This window comes from Penicillium manginii, assembly GCF_028828005.1.
Source record: "Penicillium manginii strain IBT 31320 chromosome Unknown utg000006l:1.0-4164085.0:1.0-4166146.0, whole genome shotgun sequence".
NCBI lineage: Eukaryota > Fungi > Ascomycota > Eurotiomycetes > Eurotiales > Aspergillaceae > Penicillium > Penicillium manginii.
The window spans coordinates 2654146-2672214 of NW_026643107.1; the positions used below are offsets into that span (position 1 = coordinate 2654146).

The 18069-nt window shown below is 52.4% G+C and overlaps 5 protein-coding genes across 5 annotated transcripts; 2 read left to right on the forward strand and 3 right to left on the reverse strand.

Moving 5' to 3' along the window:
• Nucleotides 1–1328: 1328 nt before the first annotated feature.
• Nucleotides 1329–3208, forward strand: N7533_009367 (ferric reductase family protein; the record flags this gene model as incomplete). The annotated part of the gene is made up of 2 exons (XM_057106017.1): nt 1329–2259; nt 2331–3208. 2 exons carry the CDS (start codon nt 1329–1331, stop codon nt 3206–3208), a joined length of 1809 nt encoding a protein of 602 aa, XP_056957466.1.
• Nucleotides 3209–3692: 484 nt separating this feature from the next.
• Nucleotides 3693–8190, reverse strand: N7533_009368 (pleiotropic drug resistance family ABC transporter; the record flags this gene model as incomplete). The annotated part of the gene is made up of 3 exons (XM_057106018.1): nt 3693–5321; nt 5345–6451; nt 6511–8190. The coding sequence occupies 3 exons, from the start codon at nt 8188–8190 to the stop codon at nt 3693–3695; spliced, it is 4416 nt and encodes a 1471-aa protein (XP_056957467.1).
• A 1397-nt stretch (nt 8191–9587) lies between these two features.
• On the reverse strand, nt 9588–11253 carry N7533_009369 (clathrin-mediated endocytosis regulator UBX3; the record flags this gene model as incomplete). Its single annotated transcript, XM_057106019.1, has 3 exons — nt 9588–10573; nt 10620–11031; nt 11116–11253. 3 exons carry the CDS (start codon nt 11251–11253, stop codon nt 9588–9590), a joined length of 1536 nt encoding a protein of 511 aa, XP_056957468.1.
• A 1111-nt stretch (nt 11254–12364) lies between these two features.
• N7533_009370 (PAN-complex poly(A)-binding subunit PAN3) lies at nt 12365–15126 on the forward strand (the record flags this gene model as incomplete). Its single annotated transcript, XM_057106020.1, has 9 exons — nt 12365–12437; nt 12571–12636; nt 12711–12810; nt 12834–12979; nt 13029–13129; nt 13445–13633; nt 13693–13837; nt 13891–14046; nt 14099–15126. 9 exons carry the CDS (start codon nt 12365–12367, stop codon nt 15124–15126), a joined length of 2004 nt encoding a protein of 667 aa, XP_056957469.1.
• A 375-nt stretch (nt 15127–15501) lies between these two features.
• On the reverse strand, nt 15502–17981 carry N7533_009371 (fasciclin domain-containing protein; the record flags this gene model as incomplete). The annotated part of the gene is made up of 3 exons (XM_057106021.1): nt 15502–16137; nt 16196–17625; nt 17684–17981. 3 exons carry the CDS (start codon nt 17979–17981, stop codon nt 15502–15504), a joined length of 2364 nt encoding a protein of 787 aa, XP_056957470.1.
• Nucleotides 17982–18069: the final 88 nt, after the last annotated feature.

The window sequence follows — 18069 nt, forward strand, 5'->3', positions numbered from 1 at the left end:
CGCGAGTCGGTTGGTTTCTGATAGAGAACTCTGAAACCGCAAACCCATCCAAGCGACATATGATAGGCCCACTTCAATCCAAACTCACCGCTGCCTAGCGTCTTTCTCTCCTGCCAGACTTGCCTGTCCCTGGGCGTCACGCCCGGTCGCAGATCTGCAAGGATCCTCAGCTGCCCTGACAGTCCCAAGCGGCCAATCATCGTTTCGATCTTTCTGCTGTCCGACCCCCCTGGAAACACCGGCGCTTCTTGGTGGTAGAAGGAGACTTTCCGATAGGCTTGGAACTACCTGGACCAGCTTAGACCTGCTTTCTCATACCATGGAGAATTGAGCTCCTGACCCGGTAGTGGCTAGCAGTGGCGGTTTGTCAAGCCTACCTCCGATGTGGGTTTGAAGTGGACTGTGGACTGACTCGACCACTTAATTTCTCTTTATTACTTCTGTATTCCTGCCCCTGCAAGAAATGATTTTCTCTTGGGTGTTCGTCGCAAGTTACTTCCGTTCTTCCGTTCGTTTCGTGTCCACTGGCTTGGTTCCTTAGATCTTTTTTAGAAAAGCCCGTGCCTGCGTTGATCGCCAGGTTTTGATTCTTTTGTCTCTGATTCAGTTCTAGATCTTTGTGTCTTTCTTTTTTTTTACCTGAGACTTTCACCTCATCTTCCTCTTTCTTGTCTGTTTTTACTTTCTTCCCCGTCAACCTCTCTCTGTGGGAGGCCAAGAAAAAGAGAGAGAGAAAAACGTGTCCGGTCCGGATCTACGGCCTCCCTTGCTACCAGCATTCCTCATCGCCTGGACGATGCCTGCCGAAGCAAAGTCCAACAAAAGATCTGTGTCCTAGAGATCTGCTTTTTCCAGATTCCACAAGAAACTGTTCAGAGATTTCCGGTTTCTGGTTTTCGCCTCTCCAAACTTTTGAGACAACTGGCATTGTTGTGCATCAGGCTTCATTCACTCCTTCTCAAACCATCTCCGACATTGACTCAAACACAATGCACCTTTATTAGCGGCTGTTGCCTTTTTGTTTGTTCATTCACTATTGATCGTCAATCAATACTGCCCCTGTTGGAATCTGGCCTGCAGTGATCTCATTCGAACCGCCTAAACATCGCCCTATTCCATGTTCTGATCATCGCATTCCCCTCGACTCCCCGCAACCAAAACATAGTCGACGTCACACCAGTATTCACAAGATACACAGTCAAACTCCACATCTTTCTGGAACAACTCTCATTACTGGAATCGACAACCACCGTCTGCACTGAATCCTTGCATTCGCTAACAGTGTCGTCTTCCAACGCCCATCCCTCAGCCGGTTCTGGGGTATATCAATGGCTACATCCCAACCGCATATTGCGGCACGCGGCTATGGAACAAATTCTACATATATCTATGAGTACTCGAGGGGGCTCGGTGGTGTCGATGTTCCCCGCGATGTGATTATCACCCGAATTATCTATTCGTCAGTCGTCATTCTGGCATTCAGCATCTTCTGTGGCAGGATAGCACAGATTAGCCATGCCTTCCTCCGCCAAATTACTTCGGTGACAGCCGATAGGAGGCAGCAAACCTTCTGGAGCCAGGAACATTCGGCCTGGTGGGCCAACATGAAAAAGCACCTTCTTTATGCTCCCCTCGGGCGAAAGAGGCACAATCGAGAGGTCCAGCTTTCTTCTGCTATTGGCATCGGTACACTACCCTCCCGGTTCCAAACCATCCTGGTCACTCTGTACTTTTCCAGTCAAGTTGCATACTGCCTGTTCCTGGATTATAGTGTTAATGAGAAAGCGGCTCTTGTCGCGGAGATTCGGGGTCGCTCTGGAACGCTGGCCGTTCTCAACATGGTGCCATTGTTTCTTCTGGCAGCCCGCAATAACCCGCTCATTTCGATTCTGCATATCAGCTTTGATACATACAATCTCCTTCATCGATGGCTTGGCCGTATCGTTGTGATTGAGTCCCTTGTTCACACTATTGCTTGGGCCGTCAATGCTTGTGCGGAGCAAGATATGACGGACATGCTTGCACGCTTAAGGAATGAGCCATTCTTCACTTGGGGTCTGTTGGGAACGGTTTCGATGCTTTTTCTGGCTCTGCACTCCCCATCTCCAATCCGCCATGCCTTCTACGAGACCTTCCTGCATCTACATCAGCTCGCCGCCCTACTCGCCTTCCTCGGTGTATACGCCCACCTAAGCATCGACAGTCTTCCCCAAAGAAGCTGGGCCCATACAATCGCCGTGATCTGGCTCCTCGAGCGCAGTATACGACTCTTCCGCCTCGTCTATCTCAACTTCTCCCCCGACACGGCTCCACAAACATGACCGTCCAAGCCCTACCAGGGGAAGCATGCCGAGTGACCTTTCACCTCCCCAAACAAGTCGACATCAAACCAGGATGCCACGTCTTCGCCTACATCCCCAGCATATCATGGTGGATGTCGCACCCATTCTCAATCGCCTGGACCGAAAACAGCAGCAAACCCAGTCCCTCAACAGCCATGGCCGCCCACATATCCGACTCAAAATCCTCCTCTCCACTCACTCCCTCGTCCCTAGAAAAACAATCCTTCGATCTAGACACCTACCTCAACCCAGCCCACACCCCAACACAAGTCTCCCTCATCATCGGCGCCCAGCAAGGCATGACCCGCCGCCTCTACAACCTCGCCAACACCAGCCCGCTGAAAACCCTCACAATCCCAGGCTACATCGAAGGACCCTACGGCTCGCACCCGACAAACGTATCCAGCTACGGCACGGTCGTCCTCTTCTCAGCCGGTGCAGGAATCACCCACCACCTGCAGTATACGCGGGATCTCGTCCAGCGCGCCTCAACCGGCCGCGCCGCAACACGCCGCGTCTACCTCATCTGGTCCGTCCGCTCAACAGATCACCTCGCCTGGATAAGCGCGTGGATGGACCAAATCCTGCGCCTGCCGAATCGACGGGAGATTCTCGTTGTGAAGCTCTTTGTTTCTAAACCGCGGCGCGCGGCGGATATTGTTTCGCCGTCGGCGACGGTGCAAATGCATTCTGGTCGGTGTCGGCCTGATGTCGTTCTTGATGAGATTTTGCCGGTTAGGGTTGGCGCGACGCTTGTTTCTGTTTGTGGGCCTGGTGCCTTTGCGGATGAGGTTCGGGGGGCGGCGAGGAAGAGGATTGGTCGGGGTGCTGTGGTGGATTTTGTGGAGGAGGCTTTTACTTGGTAGATAGATTTCTTTGTTGAGGGTTCCTTTATAGTTTCGCGCTTGCTTTTGCATTCTTTTGTCTCTATTTTTTATTACTTTTTTTTCCCCTTCTTCTTTTCCATTCTTGTTTTCTTGCTGTCATTTTCGAGTCTGATCTTCTGTCTGTTTTCTTAATGCATTGGCGCTGGGGTTCTGGAATGTCTATAATATTATTAACACTTACTGGCAAGAAACTAACTATGAATGGATCTGTACTATTCTTATCTCCTTTATCTGAGATTCCCCTACCCTAGACCTTCCAAGGTTACTATCAGTACTCTAGGGCTGTACCTGAGAAGAGATGAACTGAAATATTGAGTAAACTTTTGTTTATTATATTCATTGTGTCTAGACAGACAAGAAAAAGAAAGAAGTATCTAAAGAGAAGGAGAGAGAATATCTAAAAAATAATATAGAAAATAGCAAACATACAATCAAGCATCAAGCTAATACATGACATGCCGTCTCAGTTCTTGCTGCGGCTACCCTTAGGCACACGCGCGAGCCAGTAGATGAAGACAGCGCCGAAGATATTGAAGATGATGAACGCCCACATAATACCAAAGTTGCGCCACGCTTCCGAGAAGTGCGCACCGATCTGGTCAAGGTAGGCATCGGTAGTCGACAAGGAGCAGAATTGGCAGTCGGAAACGGCATTTTCGTCCATGAGACTTCCACCATAGCTGGCGATCCAGGGTGCCATGTACTGCTTGCAGGTCTCGTTGGCCGGGGCCTTGAAGCTGAGATACTCGACGGCAGAGCAGGTGGCGTCGGCGCCGGAGACACCGGTTGACAGCATGGCCGAGACCAGATACGTAAAGGGCGAGACGCGGTACATGAAGATCCAGAAGCGGGGCATCTGGTCCGGGGAGGCGAGGACACCGCAGAAGATCAGGCAAAGGGAGAAAATCAGGTTGGCAAGGTTACCACCTGTCTCGGCAAGCTCGATACCGGCAATGACCATGTGAGCGAAGGTAGAGGTGAAGAGGAGGAAGGTCCAGATGAGCAAGAACATCAGAGCTCCGCGTTCATGGAGGTGGCCTTCGGGGGCGTTGCGGTACAGGCCGATGGGGTAGTACCAGCAAACGAAGATGAAAACTGCCATGAGGGTGTTCCAGGGGAGTTCGACAAGGATATTGGCCGTCATGAAGGCCTTCCAAGAATAGGTCTTGCTGGGGCGCTCACGAACTTCGTACAGGGAACGTTGGGTACAGAAGTGAGGCATGATTTGCTGCACCAAGTTACCGAAGATAGTCATCAGCATAAAGATACTGAACATCTGGTTCTGGAGACCCTGGGTAGTGTTGGAAGAGTGGAAGAAGGAGAAACCGATGTAGAGAGATGTGAGGATGCAAAGCGCCGCCTTGGAGTAGATATAGATCGGGGTGCGCCAGTACTGACTGAACACACGGATCAAGCACTCCCAGAGCTGGGCGCTGAACGGAGCAGCAAATTCCTTGTAGTTGGCAGGGTCAGAGGCAGACTCATCGACGGACTTTGCGGACAGGGTCGCCTTGAGTTGAGCCAGGTGGTTGTGCACTTCCTTGCGCTCGGGACTTTCACGCCAGACAGCGGGCCAGTCGATATCACTGTGAGAACCAGGGGCAGCACCAATCACCTCAAGCATCCATTCAGCTGGATTAGCCTCAAGAGGCAGCTTAGGGGCGCCATTGCGTTCAAAATAGTTGGCAAGAGTGGAGGACTTCTCTCCGATATCTCCAAAGTAGACAGTTCTACCACCACGGGCAAGGAACAGAAGGCGGTCGAAACGTTGGAAAAGCATGGCAGAGGGCTGGTGAATGGTGCAGAGAATAGCCTGGCCGTGTTTGGTCAGGGTGTCAATTAGATCAAGAATGGACCACGAGGTCTGACTGTCAAGACCGGAAGTAGGCTCGTCCAGGAACAGAAGCAGTTGGGGCTTAGCAGCAAGCTCGACACCAATAGTGAGACGCTTACGCTGCTCAACGTTAAGACCTTCACCGGGCACTCCGACAATGGCGTCAGCATACGATTCCATTCCAAGCAGTTTGATAACCTCCTCAACATAGTCTAGCTTCTCTTGGCGGGGGTGGCAGCAGGTTGACGGAGCATAGCACTGAAGCGAAGAGCTTCGCGAACAGTTGTAGTGTAAAGGTGGAGATCCTGTTGCTGGACGTAACCGGTCTTGCGCTGGAAAGACTGGTCGCGAAGACGGCCATCAACCAACATCTCACCAGTAACAACACCCATAGTAACACGAGTAGCAAGCACGTCAAGCAGAGTGGTCTTTCCAGCACCGGAGACACCCATCAGGGCAGTACAGGTACCAGGCTTGACCCAGCCATCAACGTGATCCAGAATACGGCGCTCTTCGCTCTTGATCTTGATATCGTAGCACACGTCTTGCCAGTGGAAGATAGCGGTTTGGCGCTGGATTCCACCAGCACCCTGCTCGCTGGTTGTCTCGTCGGTCTTCTCGGCATGGCTGACGGTCTGGGTGCCTTCAATGTCCTCATCAGAGTTGCCACGCTTGGGTGCGTGTCCACGACGGAAAAGCAGAACCTCGCCCTTGGACTTGGACTCAGAGATGAACTCGGTACCGATCAGGTAGGTAGCCATAAAGAAAATCATGAAACCAAACATGATACCCAAGTTGCGCCACTTGTGGGTGTTGGAGTACTGGAAGTTATCCCAGAGATAGTTATCGCCTTCGACAACGTCCTGGCCAAGACGGGAGCCCCCAGTATTGCAAACCTTGTTCATAAGAGAAGCACCGTATACAGGGATAAACGATGCATCCGGACATGTGAACTGGCGGTTATGGAATTCGTTAACCATGAGCGATTCGAAGCCGTAGCCAATAGGATCGATGTAGTTCATCCATCGAGACCAGCCAAGCATGTTGGTGGGTGGGATGGTGAAACCAGTGTAGATGACCAATCCCAGTATCAAGATAGCGGCAGGAACCAGGGCCTGTGAGAGGGTTCGCGAGGTGGCGGCAATCGTACGGAAGATCATAGACATGGTCAAGGTCGTTACCAAGGAGAACACAAGGAAGGTGAAGAAAGCTCCAGGTGTGCGGCGAAGATTCGTCATGAAATAGAGTGTCACGTTGAAAGTCACCATGTTGAGTAACTTGTAGGGCATATCACATAGCATGGAGGCCACAGCCTCTGTGAAAGGGTGGTACATAGCATAGCGGGCTTGTTTTTCAACAATGGGTCGTTGCGCGTAAAGAGTCAAGATCTGTTTCCCTGTCAGCAACAATGCTCTAGCAAAGAAGCGGTAATTTATGCAAAGCTTACCTCGAGTGCACTGGAGAAGGCGTTAAGAAGGACAGCGAAGAAAAGAAGGGCACCACGAGAATAGAAACTGTCGGTGTCGTCCTTAAGGTTGTAGAAGACAGAGCCAATGATCAGAGCCATGATAAAGTTACCAATGAGTTGCGACAATGTCAAACTTGCATCGCCCTTGAGGCGCTGGAAGCCACGGACCATGCAGAGGTTCACCTGCTGGACGACGGAAAGGGTATAGGGAGAGCGAACACGCTGGTTCTTGGCCTGCATCGCCCGACGGGAGTCGACGAACTTTTGCAGCGACTCGCCACCCAGTGGGTAGGACTGGTCATACTCGTCGATTTCCTTCATGAGACCCTTATAGGCAGTGCTGGCCTTCCACGCCTCAGCGAACTCGTCAGGAGTACGAGGAACACGGTTCTCATAGCCAGGCTTCACGATACGCTCAGCGGGGCTAGTCAGGGAAGTCAGGAAATCGGCAGTGGTCTGACGCTCAGGGCACTCGAAGCCCATGGTGGTGAAGAACTCCTTGGCCTCGTCGGTACGGCCGAAATAGATCTGTCGTCCTTCGTACAAGACAGTTACTTTGTCGAAGACATCGTAGGCACTCTGGGAAGCCTGGTAGATAGCAACAGCACATGTAGTACCGGAATACTTGGCCATCAGGTTCAGAGTCTTGCAGAACTCCAGGGCGTTGGCACTGTCGAGACCACGAGTACTGTTATCCCAGCACTGCAGAGGGCTACCGCAGAGGGTGGCCTCGGCGATACTGACACGCTTGCGCTCACCACCAGAAACACCACGAACGAAATCGTTTCCGACGCGGGTGTTGATAGTGTGTGAGAGACCCAACATGGCCATGACAACGTCACGCATGTGCTGGGCGTGCTGCTCACGAGTGACATCCGGCAGACGATTGCGGGGAGTGCGGGCCAGTGCAGCGAACTTGAGGGTATCGCCAACAGTCAATTGAGGGAAATGCACATCGGTCTCGGCGGTATAGATAGCTTCACCGCGGAACTGGTCACGCATCTTCTTGTCGGAGATACCTTGGTAGTTCATCTGGGTCTTTTCATCTTTGTGGATACCGTTCATCTCGCCGGCCAGCGTCTTCAAGAAGGTCGAGCAACCGGAACCAGGACGGCCCAGAACGACGAGCATCTCGCCGCTCTTGACCAAACCATCGAAATCGCGCAGAATTTGGATCTTCTGCTTGCCAGATCCCATCATAGAACGGAACAGACCACCAATTTGGAGGACGGAGTTGAACACATCCTTTTGGTAATCTGTAGGGCTACCATAACCGTGAACACTAAGGTTGCGGAAAGAGATGCCGGCCTGGCGCATGGGATAACGTTCGGGGTCACGAGCAGTGATAGCGAGGAGATTCTTCATCCAATTGCGGGCCTTGAAGTTAGGGCTGTGCGGGTTCAAGGTGGATTCCTCCTTGACATCGATGAAGGTGTTTTCGGCATCGACAAAACGAGTCGATTCACGGGTGAGCTGCTGAGCAAGACGAGTGACCTCGGCCTCGACGACCTCTTCGTCGATCTCCTCGGACTTTTCCATGGCGGTGTCTTCGGTGCTGAAGCTAGCAGCAGGGTCGTGGCGGTGCATCTCGCGTGAGATAGTCGTCGATTCAGTCGTCGATTCGACGACATTGGGGTTAATCGTCCCCAGGAGCGACATGGTGGGCTACTCCTTAACGAATGTTGATATGGAGAAGGGGGAGGGGAGGTGTGGGGCCCAGATAGGAGTCAATTAGGAAATCACCATGCAGTGGAGATGGTGTTGGATTGGGGGGGGGGTGCAGAGTATAGAGGTGAGTAGTTGTAGATAATTAGGATATTAGGCGTATGAAGAGGTGAAGTAAAGAATGGAGTATTAGAATATTAAAGGGAAAGGGGCGAAAGGGGTCAAAGACATGGAAACAATAAATAGAAGCAACGTAAAGACGCGGAGAGAGAAGAAAAAGGATACGAAAAAAATCGGGCCCGGGACTGATGCCAAGTTTGCCTCCGAAGGGAAGTCCAGACATCCGGCGATAAGGGTCCGGAGTTGAGAGCGACCGCGTGTATTGGAGGCCTAACCGGTATTGGCTGGGGCGAATTAGCATCGCCAGATCAAAAATAAATACGCGAGCTGGTACCAAGAGTGTCGATGGCAGGAAACATCGAACATCGGCTAGTGGTCGTGCTTTTACGGGATTCGGTTTAGTGTTGCAAACGGGCCAGCTGTGTAGGAGAATTATGAGGGGGGGCCATGTGGTACATCGGAGTATAAATCAAGGATCTGATTGGATAGTTCATAGTAGTGCACGGTAATGCATGTATAGCACATGGTAATCTACAGTATGGGGGTAAATTTGTAATAATCGAAATGGAAGGAAAGAAAAGTAAAAAAGAAAAAATTATAAAAAAAAGTGGACCGGGAAGCCGCTATCCGCCATCCGACTTGCAGCCCCACGCGGCGGAGTCTGGGCACGACGTTCCCGGTTCGGGCTCCCTAACATCCGACTGCTGATTCCCTGACTCATGCGCTTTTCGTCCGTTCACCCCAGTTTCGTCCGCTTTTAGTCAGGTCAGAATGAGTTAGTCTGACTCAACATCACAGGGGTAATGTAGGTCAGATTCCACCATCTTGGTGCCTAAAGCCATGGCGCATCTTTTTTCTTGCTCTTGGTGAGAATTGATATGATGTGTCCGTAATCTGTAGCTATAGTTAGTTCTCTACTATGTACCTAGTACGGAGTATACACATCGTACATACTCGCACCTTTCTCCCTGTCTAGGTTTGCCCAGCTACCGTAGGTTTCATTATCAGATCCCTCTAGCCGCTTTCGACTAAGGTCTGCGAACTGCCCAGGTGGAGGCCAGCACAGACATACTTGTGCGTACGGACGTATGTACATACCGGATGATGCAAATTTTAGACTTCATACTCATCACTACTATAGATTCGAGCCATTCTGAGCTACGACTTATCAACATACGGTGTACTCCGTACTCCGTACAGTCATCCCTGCACCGCTGGTACATGAAAATTCAGGTCAACTCATACAGGGTATACCCAGCAATCAATTTCTATCATGACGACACCTCGGTCCTCCCTTCTTTTACTTCCTCCGCTTCACCGTCTTCCTCTTCCTCTTCCTCCTCTTCGATCGGCTCCACTAAAAGATTGCCACCCCGCCCGATCTTCTCTCGGATCGTTCCGCCCTCCTGGACTGCATAAACTGCTCGGGGCATGGGGGACACTAATCGAAATCCGTATTCGTGTGTGAATCCTTCAGGCTCCGACGCATCAGTGGGCCTTGACTCGTCCTGTAATACCTCGTAGCACTCCACCACAGCATAAAGCTCTTCGATATCGGCTTCAGGCGCGAACCGGCGCATAATCCGCTCTCCAGAGGGTAGTCGCACGCTCACGCGCACCGCTTCCTTCACATCGGTCCCGGGCTCGGTGCCTAGAGACTGTGCGCGCCATTGCTTCCACTGTTCTAAATCACGCTGCTTCTTTTCTTCAACCGCCAGTCGGTCAGCCGCCTCTTGCTCTTCACGCTCTCGTGCAGCCTCGGCTTCCCGACGCTGACGCGCCCGCTCGCGGTCAATCGCCAGTGATCGCTCGTACGCAGAGTCCTGCTCTTCACGCAAGCTACGAGACGCCTGCTGTTCAGCCCGGGTAGCGCGAATTCGCTCAAGTGGCTCCTGATTCGTGGAGGTGATAGCACGGAGTTTAGCCGTGAACTCGGACGGTGATGTCGTTCCCGCGATGCGGCCGACCACGGACATCGCGGTTGACGAGACATTGGGAGTGTGAACGACGACCGCCGCAAAGGGGAACTTGGTGCATTTCAGCGAATTGGCCACTTGATATGCCTCGGAGTCCTGGACGCTGCCGCCCCACACCAGAAGGTTGTTTTGCGGGTCGTTGATGAACTCCGCGACCTCGGGTGCTAGCAGGGTATCGCGTACCCAACCGCTCGTGTCGTCGTGTTCTGGTGCGAGAAGCACGATCAGCAAATACTTCAAATCCCGGTGGGACTTCTCCAGTGCCATGTTGTAACCATTTTCTCAGGAATGGGAGCGAGTGCGATCCGTACTCCTCGTCGAATTCACGGATGAACCGGGCAGCGGTGTCTTTGGGGCCCAAAGGTCGACGGCCGGTGGTGTTTCTTCGTGCTGCCTGTAAGGCTGGATTGGCGGTGGTGTTGAATAGGCGTGGGAGGAAGGGGAATAATGTGCCAAAGAGACGAAACGAGTTGTACAGGAGGCGGTACACGAGGTTGAAGGGAGTAAACAGTAGAGCAAGTATAAATGGTGGGCGGAAGGTAGGTTGACTTTCGGGTTGAGTATTGACGCGGGGAGCTGGGTCTGCAGAACGGGGAGCTGGCGCAAGTTGCTCAGTGAAGTCATCCGTCATTAAGTTCTGGGTTCGACGGGCTGGCCGTGGAGGGGGCGACTGGAGTGCCTCACGGGCCTCTTCGACAGGGTCGGGGCCTTCGCCGTCAAAGAATTTGGCGATCGCAATCTAGATGGCGGAGGAGATGGTCAGCGACAAGCTTCCACGTTGACGGCTTCCGGGGAGAGCTGCGGGCGGGGAGGGTTCGCGAACCTGCACATTCCATTGTGATCGTCGGAGTAAGGCAATAGCCTGGGCGGGTTCTTGGCCTGTCACGGACGTATATGTTTCTAAAGCCGACCTCTCAGTAGAGGAGAGCCGGTCGAGGTCAAGGTCGAGCTCTTCGGACATGGTGGCTGATAGGTGGCAGCGATGAGCTGTCGCCGAAGTGGGTTTGGGTTGAATATACACCGCCTGCCATACCGCCCAGTGGCAGTGCGGAGGTAGGATGAATGCGGAGAAATAATAAGGTATTCAATAACAGCGGAGTTTGGATTGTTCATAGCCAGACTGTGGACTAGTCTATATATATATTATCCTAAGTATTCAGACTGATTTCAACAATTACTAACTACTACTAGTAGCCTGAGGCACTAGTAGTAATTCTAAAATATTCACACTACTAGTACAATACTGACCAGCCCTGGAGAGGGGTGATTATATCATCAGGTACCTACGGGCAGTCCAGGCAGCTCAGGGGACGGGCAGATATTAACTTGGAAGTAGTATCAAAGGTGACTATTGAGAGGGTGAAATAATAGGACCATGAAGCTGTACTGGTTTATTGTTCAAGAAGCCGCCACTGTCCAGGGTTGGCATAGTAGTACACAGTTAGGACTCCGTAGGTACAGTGACCATGGGAGATATATTTCGATAGAGCCCTACAATCAGTGGTCCACGTGCTACTGGTCCTCTTCGAGTTCCATCCTTTCATCCTCTCATCCTCCTCCCTCTCATCGATCTAGATATATCCCATCATATCCTAGGGTATATATACCATCTACATCTCTCATATTTCCATAAATTGTACCCCCTGGTCACCTCACCTCATCACCTCATCCACCTCACTTCACTCCAAGCTGATTCGATCGCCCGCCTGACCGCCTGGTCTGTGCACCTCCCCCTTCGCTCGAGGCCCCGCGTCAACTTGGTCCTTCCTGGCCATCGGCTTTATCGCTTCCGATCTCGTCTTTGGAGGGCGGATCCGTATTGGGCATCATATTCTTAACTGCGTGGTGCATCGTCTGCTATCTTTATCCGCGACCCTCCTCGTTTCTCCCCTCCCGCAATTGACCCGCTCACGACGATCCCCCCAAAAACGCGCCGGACACGGAGACGCATCAGATATCAGGGAATGCGACTCCCTTCCTGTCGACCCATTCACCTCATCTCAGTCCCCGTTTCAATGGAGATCCAGCTGCGCTGATTCCTTATCGTTCCTCGGTCCTCCCAACCGTCCCTGATGGCATCCTCTGGCAAACCTCCTTTGGATGACACCCGTCGCACGACGGGATCGCCTAAAATGAAGACCCGAGGTGAGTAGAGATGAATGGCGGTCCCTTTGAGGTAGCTAGCATTCGGTAGATCGTCATGGAAATGTTGAGATGAATCCGCCGGACTAGCATGCCGACCGTAGGATGGATTGTGCTTACTCCATTTCCACCACAGAGAATGCGAAAGACACCCTATGCCGCAATGTCACTATTTATGGCCGTTGTCGATATGAAGACAAAGGTGAATTAGGAGTTTCCCCACCTCACGATATCCGAGAGGGTTGATGTTGACCGAAGTCTGTCCCCCTTGTCTAGGTTGCGCTTTCAACCATGACCCCCAGAAAGTAAACTCGGCGTACCAATCAGATATGTACGTGTTGAATCGATCTTCTCGTTCTTGCGCAACTGGATATCGGTATACTGATTAATCTAATTTAGCAATAAGAAACGCTTCAATGTCGACTCACCTAGCTTCACCCCCTCCATCTTGTCCGGCAATGGCGTATCCGGCCCCAAGAAATCGAATCCCATCTCCCCCAAAGCTGCGAATGCCGCTCCCTTCCAACCAAGAACCGCCGCCTCACGTATGGCGTCCCCCCGTGCCGGCCCCCAAGACCCCGCTGACTGGCAAAGGCTCGAATACGAGTACCCCACGACAAGAAGTCGGGACTCCAGACTGGTCCATGGCTGAGGTGCAGGAATTTGTTCCACAGGGCTTTGAAGGTGCCCACATGGTAAGTCTAAAGTCTGAAGTCTGAAGTCTCGATTAGTCCTTCCCGAACCATTCGTGGTTGCTTTCTGCGGATCAAAAAACCCGCGGGGCTCTTGACGCTTGAAGATCCCCCCGCTTGGTAACCTTCAACCATCTCAACAATTATAACGGTGGTCCTTGAAAGACTGCTAGATATCACAAGATGGTGATGCTATCTTACCATAATCGCTCTACTCGAAGCCTCAGTACACTTGCGGATGATTTTGATCCGCTGGAGCGAAACCTTGATCCCCATAGTTTAAGACGTTGCTCTGATCTAACCCCCTTTTCTTCGCAGTCATCCATCCAAGGTAATGGAAATGGTACCATAACTCCCTCAAGTGCCTTTGATCCATTTGTCACAGCCTCCGGTGCATTGTCTGCTGGCGCGGTGGGCCCTGTCTCTGCCAACCCATATTCGCACGACGCGGCGGCTACACTTGGCGGGGCTACTTTCTTTACCAACCAGACTGGTTTCCAGCAGCCGGTATGTTGAGCATAGAGAATCTCTATGTTCTTGTACTTGACATGTAACATCATCTATAGGTCCAATATCATCTCTACGCTCCGATCGGTCCCCACAGCCAGAGCACGCTTGGCTATCAACGGAATGTCCACGACCTCTTTCTCCCCAATGACTTCCGAGAAGAGCTGCAGAAGAAAGCTGCAGCTACCTTGCAGACCCTCCCTAGTACGTTGGCTTTTCCAAAAACACGACAAGCTGGGCCAGGCTAACCTTTCTAGACACTCAGTTACCTGCACAGGTCGACTATTTCCACTCTTTGGTTCCCCTGGACTTGAGCCATCAGAAGAATGCCGCCACCTTCGGCTATCCAAGCTGGGTATACAAGGCACAGTCGGGCAAAGATGGAAATTTCTATGCTTTGCGCAGACTGGAAGGTAAGAGATCCTCAAAACTAACCGCATTTTTGACGACTGCTGATCAACCAAGGGTTCCGTTTAACCAACGAGAAAGCCATCCGATCCGTCCAAGCCTGGAAACGAGTGTGCAGTGGAAGCGTGGTCACTGTCCACGATGCGTTTACCAGCCGAAGCTTCCAGGATAGCTCCCTGATCTTCGTCACTGATTACCATCCGCTTTCTAAGACCCTAGCCGAGCAACATCTGGGCGCTGGAAATCGATTCCAGAACCGCCACAACCCACACATTACCGAGCAGATTCTGTGGGGATACATGACTCAAATCGCAAATGCCTTGAAAGCGATCCACTCCAATGGTATCGCTGCACGCATTCTTGAGCCGAGTAAAGTTCTACTTACCGGCAAGAACCGCATCCGTTTGAATGCTTGCGCAATCTTGGATGTGGTTCAATTTGATACTCAGAGGACCGTGGCCGACTTGCAGCGACAGGACTTGGTCAACTTCGGACAAATGATGGTCACTCTGGGTGCTAACTCGCCCAATGTCATGCACAACCCCGCCAAGGCTATGGAACACTTCACCCGCGCATATAGCCCGCAAATGAAGAACTCTGTTTTCTGGCTGCTGAATTCTCTGCAGATAGACCAGGAGCGGAACATCGACCTGTTCATCACTGGAATTTCGTCCCAGCTGATGTCCACATTTGACTCGGCCCTCCATCTCGATGACCAGCTCACGACTGATCTTGGCCGCGAGCTTGAAAATGGACGGCTCGTGCGTTTGATGACAAAACTGAACCTCGTCAATGAGCGACCTGAATATGAACATGACAGGCAGTGGTCGGAAAGCGGGGAGCGTTATTTCTTGAAGATCTTCCGTGACTACGTCTTCCACCAAGTGGACGCGCAAGGCGATGCAGTGGTCGACCTTGGGCATGTGTTGACTTGTTTGAACAAGCTGGATGCGGGGTCCGATGAGAAGGTCACTTTGGTCAGTCGCGATGAACAAAGCTGTTTCGTCGTGAGTTATAAAGAGATCAAGAAGGCACTGGAGTCCTCATTCCAGGCATTGATGAAGCCTACGAGAAGAATGCACTGAGCGATATATCGCTCCCTTTCAACCCGCTTCGGATATGCAATTATGATTATCACGGTTATTTTGGTTGGTATCGACGTTACCACATCCATCCCTTCTATGAACAGCTCGAGTCTGAACGGACCCGAGGGAATGGCTCCTTTTGATTGATCAACATGGTACTTTGGAAGCTTGCGTATGATCTCGCACCATCGAGTTTTGCTTGAAAACGATGGCAGCCGACCGCGCAGCCAGCATATCTTATGGAAATACAGACAGATAAAGAATGAAGAAACATCAATCTCATCCTGGTGCAAACTGATAGATGATAGACTAATAGAGCCCTCCACCCAGACCGACCCCCTGGCAACGGATTTCTGGTCACTACTTGCTCATTTATCACAGCTCCTCCCGCGGCATCCCTTTACACTCTTCGAGAATCTCCCGAAGCATCGACATCGCAAGTACTCCCTCGTTGCCTTTTCCTTTGATTTCCCTAGACGGCATCAGAACCTGATCCACGATATGCACGACGCCATCTCGCGCCAAAACATCATGAACCCCGACTCGGCTGACACCATTCACCCGCATGATAACCGAGTATCCAGGCCAAGCAACATCAACCCTCAAGGTCTGCTTCTTCAGAAGCGTCGGCAGCTTAATATGTACCGCAGAATCCTGCTCCCCAGATCTAAACTCATGCACATGTCCATGCTGATCATACAGCACGTCCGAATACAAAGTGTGGTTCGGAACAAGATGGTACTCCAGCAAGGCATGCAAGCACTTTTCGCCGCCGGCAGAGAAGAGATACTCATTTGCAAGTTGTCCCAAACGGTCAAAGGCTGCATTTGTCGGGGCGAATGTTGTACCGCCGGCTCTGGCTTCGTCGGTCAACTGGTGGATCAGACCGGTCTTTTCAAGGCCGAGGGTGAAAGCGCTGAAATGCCTCGGCAGGAGTTTGATGATTGTGCTGGCATTTGGAGGTGGAATGAGTGGCGTGTTGATGTGATGAAGAACGCCATTGCTTCCAACCTGATGCGTTGTCAGTGATTTATCAATGACTAACCCACTTTTCAGGATTAGTACTTACTATGCCACCCGCTACAACCTCACTGACTCCATTGAACAACACTCGACGTCCGTGTTTGTTCACTACCAGCCGCTGCGGCATATCCTTGCCCAGCTCCGACTGATTCAGCAGCGTGGGCAACGTTTGCTGATACTTCACGTCCCGGAGATCAAGTTGCCGGGGCAAGATATGATATCGCAGGAATTCCTTCGTGTATGAAGGCTCATGTTCATGGTGCAGGAACCAGTCCAATGCCCTGTTCGTCGGTGCCAAGAGAGTATAGTTGTCTCCGCTGCTGTTCAGTAGGGTGACCAGGTCGTCGTGGCCCTTGATGAGTTCTGCAAGCTGCGATGTTTGCTTGTTCTCGGTGATCAACTCCCAGATCGTGTGGTTTTCCGTGCAGAATCTCGGCAAAAGATTGAAGTCGTCACAGGGGCCACCTCGCTCATGACATCCTCTTTCATCTGGCCATCTCCCATATCCTGGTCTGCCACGACCACGACCGTATCCTGGAGCATTGCCGTATCCAGGGCCTTTGTCTCCCCATCCACCCCCAGGATACCCTCCGCCTCCAGGATATCCCCCTCCGCCCCCAGAACCTCCTCTACCAGGCCAACCACCGCCGCCGCCTCCTCCACCAGGGTTACCACCACCACCTCCTCCGCCAGGATATCCTCCGCCGCCTCCAGGATACCCTCCTCCACCCCCAGGATATCCTCCGCCGCCTCCAGGATACCCACCTCCGCCTCCAGGATAACCCCCCTCCGCCCCCAGAACCTCCTCCTCCTCTACCAGGCCAACCACCGCCGCCTCCTCCACCAGGATAACCACCACCTCCACCTCCTCCACCAGGGTTACCACCACCTCCTCCGCCAGGATACCCTCCTCCACCCCCAGGATATCCTCCTCCTCTACCAGGCCAACCACCGCCGCCTCCAGGATACCCTCCTCCACCCCCAGGATATCCTCCGCCGCCTCCAGGATAACCCCCTCCGCCCCCAGAACCTCCTCCTCCTCTACCAGGCCAACCACCACCACCTCCTCCGCCAGGGTTACCTCCACCTCCGCCAGGCCAGCGTCCGCCTCCTCCTCCACCAGGAGCCCCTCCTCCAGGCCAACCACCGCCGCATCCTCCACCACCAGGGTTACCACCGCCTCCGCCAGGCCAACCGCCTCCTCCTCCTCCTCCTCCTCCACCGGGCCAACCACCCCCCCCACCGGGACCTCCCCCACCAGGGCCACCGCCGCCGCCTCCACCAGGACCATCACCATAACCAGGACCACGGCCAGGATCCCCACATCCATTTCCTGGGCCGCCGCCGTATCCTGGTCTGTCCCCATAACCGGGACCTTCACCATATCCAGGGCGTTCGCCATAGTCAGGTCCTTCGCCATAACCAGGGCCCTCACCATGACCGGCACCTTCACCATATCCAGGTCCACATTCATACCTACCATGACGGGGATGATTATGGTGGTGATGACGGTGAGGCTGGCGTCGTTGTCGACTGAGATAATCTTCATCATCAAAATCGTCGTAGTCCTCATTTTCGCCATCGGGAGCTTCAAAATCCCCATCCAAACTAAGATCAAGCCCCAGGACACTCAAGGCAAGCTTTGTGGCCGATTGCTGGCCGTTTTGAGACAACTCGGCCATCTTTGACCACCAGGAATCAAGTTGTTTGTCCTCATCTTGACTGGGTTGGTCACTGCGAAGTAACCCAGAAAGTTCAGCAAGAACCTCCTGCTCAGGAATAATCAGGGCAGCACATAACGATGCTGCCACAGGTAAAATAATCAGCCGCATGATGACTTATCAGTTTGGAATAAACCATTGGAAGTAACCAAGATCTCTTCTCCAAAAAAGATCGAAACCGCGAGAAATAGGACGGCGT